This window comes from Pygoscelis adeliae, unplaced genomic scaffold (genome assembly GCF_000699105.1).
Source record: "Pygoscelis adeliae isolate BGI_AS28 unplaced genomic scaffold, ASM69910v1 Scaffold171, whole genome shotgun sequence".
In the NCBI taxonomy this organism is placed as follows: Eukaryota; Metazoa; Chordata; class Aves; order Sphenisciformes; family Spheniscidae; genus Pygoscelis; species Pygoscelis adeliae.
In genome coordinates, this window is record NW_008824186.1 from 9388022 (window position 1) to 9392382 (window position 4361).

The 4361-nt window shown below is 49.7% G+C and overlaps 2 protein-coding genes across 2 annotated transcripts in view; both read right to left on the reverse strand.

Moving 5' to 3' along the window:
* FTH1 (ferritin, heavy polypeptide 1) overlaps positions 1–4361 on the reverse strand; it is a 54407-nt gene that overhangs the window by 12586 nt on the left and 37460 nt on the right. The gene's annotated exons all lie outside the window — the stretch shown is intronic.
* Positions 807–4361, reverse strand: part of LOC103925793 (olfactory receptor 5AS1-like) — a 10216-nt gene continuing 6661 nt past the window's right edge. Inside the window, 1 exon segment of the mRNA XM_009334565.1 lies at positions 807–847. Within this exon segment, the coding sequence (XP_009332840.1) occupies positions 807–847 (41 nt within the window).

Here is a 4361-nt window from a genome sequence, read left to right on the forward strand (position 1 = left end):
CTCTTAAACCGTGGCCATCAGCTAATGTTGCCCTGTGGTTTTGGTCAGCACGCTGGAAAGATACTCCCACTACAAGCTGTTATTGTCAGTCTCGTGTGGTAGCAAATGATGGCAGTCTGCAAGGCTCTCAGAATTTTCTAGGAGAGCAGCCAGCTTCATTTCAGGTTTAAGACAGCCGGAGGAATGCTCTGCCTGGTCTAAAGAATCAGTCCTTCCCTTCAGTTGCTCTGTTATGAGTAGGCTTGCTCAGTCATGCGTGGCCACTGCCTAAAACCTGTCTAAATAGGCAGTGATGACCAAGGCTGAAACCAGTCAAATCAGGAACTTTCCAGTCTGACGAGAAAAAAAAAAAGATTTCCGCTCCACACTGACTTAGCACAGGCTGGACTCCTTGCCTTTCGTTTGATGCTCTTGGTTGCTTCTAAAAGCCATTGTGAAAGGGACACAACCCACAGGACAGCAGGAGGCTCGGAGTAAAGCTACATCGTGCAGCCGAAACATTCACACAGCTTGAGGCTGTCAAAAAGGGGAGACTGCATTCCTCACACATACACACCCAAACACACCTTATTTGCCTCTTTTCCCTGTCTCCAGCCACCCTGCTTACCCCACACTAGCTTCAGCGTTCATCAGGGCCTCTACAGGCCAGTTCAGCTCATGAACCTAGCAGAAAACAGAAGAGGAAAAATGAACCATTTTTGGCCCGTTTCCAGGGTCGGCTTGGCCGATGGATGGATCTGACAAGCTCCAGAATCGGGTGCAGGGTGGGAAGACAGCAGGTTGCTAGATCAGCTCAAGCATTCAGGTTATGCCTTCACGCCGAGGCGAATGAGGGGTGCTGGCCAAGCTGCGTAGCAACGGGAAGCACAAGGTGGGGAGACAGAAGTGAATTGCTTCAAATGCCACAGCCAGATCCTTGAGAGCTAGTATACACCCTTCCTGAAAGCAGAGGGTGCTTCCTCACACCTGCCGTGGCCAAGACATTTGTTCCCAAAACTGCACGGGCTATAAATCCTTGTGCCTAATTTGGTCCATGTAACTTCCTGTTTAGACAAGCCCTCTGAATTTCTGCTGGCTGTCATGACCCCACCAGAACACCTCCACACATGAAATTAAACTTTCCTCTGTGTGTGTGTGTGTGCAAGCCAAGAAAGGAAAAAAGCAACAGCAAAACAGAAGGCGACCACAGCCTTGTTCACAGGGGTCACTCAGTGCAGGCCTGTGATATGCTCCGATGGCAGCGAGGCACTGAGCACACTGTGGGTTAGGACCTTCGGTGTCGCAGGGCAGGCGGAGATGAGACACACGGAGGAGACAGCTCACAGGCAGCAATTCCTCAGATAGGGACTCGTGCTGAAACGGCAAAGGTTGAACGCTTACGATTTGGCCAAGATGCCAGGACACTAAGCAGTGAAGATGTTAAATCAGGCCCAAAAGGGAAGCGGCTGTAATGAGTTCTCTTACAAAGCACTTCTCCAGCCAGGAGATGCAGATTGAGCAACAGGCTGACATCAGTTAAAAGAACAGGATGGTGGAGGGAGCAGCTCAGATGCTAAACCATGCGGATGTTACTTAGGACACCATGTAAAACATAATTTCTGATTGGGAGGAAAAATAAGCCAGAATTGCAGCATTGTTACTTAATCCAGGAAACTTTGTTAATGAAGTTCAGCTGTATGAGCTGGCTCAGCATGACCACACAAAAAAGCTACCAGCCTTTTACTGGAATTCATAAGCGGCTGCATCCCTAACCGCAGCGAGGCTTAACTAGCAGTGAAGACTGCCTGACACTGGCAATTCCTACTTCTTTCCCTGCCCCTAGAGCCTCACTATAGCAGAGCTTCCCTGGAGAAGATGCTGTGTCAAGGCCAGGTCCTTGCCCAGCAAGGACTACGCGCTCCAGCCCTTGCTCACTCATTATCCCGAGTGCCTCGCTTTCGGAAGCAAGGGTCAAACGGATCTGCCATCAAACCTCGTGCTTATTTAACTCCCACTCTTATCACGCACCTCTTTGATCAGTCAGTTCAGATCCGCAGGCAAGGAAAAGGCTGTCTCACTGCCCTGTTAAAAAACAATTTTGGATTTAAGATACCCAGTGAGCCAGAACTGCCTATATATACTTTGCCAGCAATTATGAGCGGTCTAAACAGTAGACAAGTGATATTTGCTGATCCTGCTGTTGAGCCGTAGAGTAGCATTAGGGAAGCGCACGAGTCCCTGCAAAAGATCTCCACTATTTCTCTACCTTTGTTATTTGCCCAGAAGCTCACTTGTTATGAAAAGCATTGTTCACTCTCCGCTTTCTTCATCTTTTCATATACTTTGGAGTCACTAGGGCCTCCCTCCCTCCCTGTAAATGTGAACATTTGAAGATGAACAGGGTGAACCGTGGTTGTCAGCCTAGTAAAGGAAAGAAGAACATCCACTTCCAGTGTTTTCTACTGAAAACCCTTCTCCTTTGCATCGTTAGCTTAGTCCTGCCTGTGAGGCCCGGTGTCATCACAAACTTCCTCGGGTGGGAAGGGTTCAACACCTTCTTGCTCTACTCTAGAGGCCAGAAAAGCAGCTCGATCCAGAAGTGGCTCAGTACAGGAGAAAAGAGTACTTCCTAAACTACTTCAACCTAAACTGGCCCATAGCTGCATCACAGTAACACAACCGCACAGAGGCCTACGATAGCAAAGCTGACAAACTAGGAAAAAAGCTGGAAATTGAGGGGACTGAAAAGGAAGAAGGAAGGGGGCTGAGAATCTGTCTGTTTCTACAGCCACATCCAGCATAAGAAACACCAGTGAGAGACTGCGGAACGGGAAGAGCAAGTGACACCACCATTACTTTAGATCAACTGGAAACTTTCTCTTCTTGTACTAAGTCCTTCAGAAGTGCCTTCTTCCAGAAAGAATTGGTAGGAGACAGTTCTACCCCTTTCCATCGCCCCCAAAACCATACCCAGACCTCTTTTTGTTTCAGTCAGTTTCTGCTTTCCTCTTAGATGGGAGTATCAGGATTGAACAGCACCTACGAAAACAACCAAACCCTAAGGGCTAGGAATTGGGAAGCAGATAGAATCTCTTCCTGACCAGCACATGACCTTTATTCATTTTCCTTCTTTAGAACGAGATAGCATTTCATTTCCAGGCAACGTGTTTTGTCTGACGTCTGCAATAACCAAACTAAGAAAGGCACTATTCATTTGCCAACAGCAAATTTTAAAAAGCGTCTCTTTTCACCTTCGAAAACTAGCGGATTGTCCTTGCGTTATACCGTCAGTCAGGGGATATGTGAAAGTTTACAGCACTTAGCTTTAATTTCAGACTTCAGTTGTCTTGTGAAGAATGCTGTCCTTTACAACTCTTTCTAGGAAGACTTCAGAAACTTTGTTAACATTCCTATCTTGCTTACAGCACCAGGATTACAGTCAACAACTAGCACACTGAGAAGTCGGTCACAACTCCCAGCACCCCTCCTCCTCCCATTTCAACCCCTTCCCCCCAAAACGCAAAGGTTTAATAGAATTTGGGGGAGGGTGGAAGGACGACAGAAAGCTGCCAACTGCCAGTGGTGCCTTCCAGTATCATTACCATTTGCATAGCAAACACACTTGCCTAATCCCGTCATCGTAAGGCAAGAAAGCTCATTTCCCTGTAAGTGATTTCCACTTTGTTGGCCTTCATATACATTAGCTCTGCTTCCTCAAGCTGTACAACTGTGTCATAACTCATCTGAGTCTTCTTTCCCTTAGCGGAACCAATCTGAATGACACTTTCACCTCATCTGCCTGCCTAAGGCTGCCTGTAACATCAGGGCATCTCCCTGCTCTCAAGCCTACACCAGCCTGTGACCCGGAGCTCCTCCAGCTCAGCGTGACCTCAGCTTGCCATTACAGCAAGCAAGCGCACTCTGCCAGCCAGGGGGCCCAAAGCAAGTCACCAAGCAAACGCTCAGCTGCGAGAACCAGGCAGCCACATCAGTACTCATACAAGCTTTAGGGCTCTGGTGTCTGTGTCAGTGCAGCTCCAGGGAGGAAGGAACCAATGGAAAATGAGAGAGGCGTGCTGGGTACAGCACTGAGCTGCCCTTCCCCTCCCTCCAGCCCTGCTGCTCACCCCACTCACCCCCATGAGCAGCGGAGACACCTGAACCAGGAACCAGCACCCACCCCGCAGGCACCTCCTCACCCAACAGGGCCAGGAGCGAGAGGGACCAGGGCAGCCGGGCGAGGCAAGCGGGAACCACCCCGGGCACCGGGCCTTGTCCCACCCCGGGCACCGGGCCTTGTCCCACCCCTGCAGCCCCCGGCCCCGTTACCAGCCCAGCCACCAGATCCGGACCGGACCGGACCGACCTCCCTCCAGGCAACA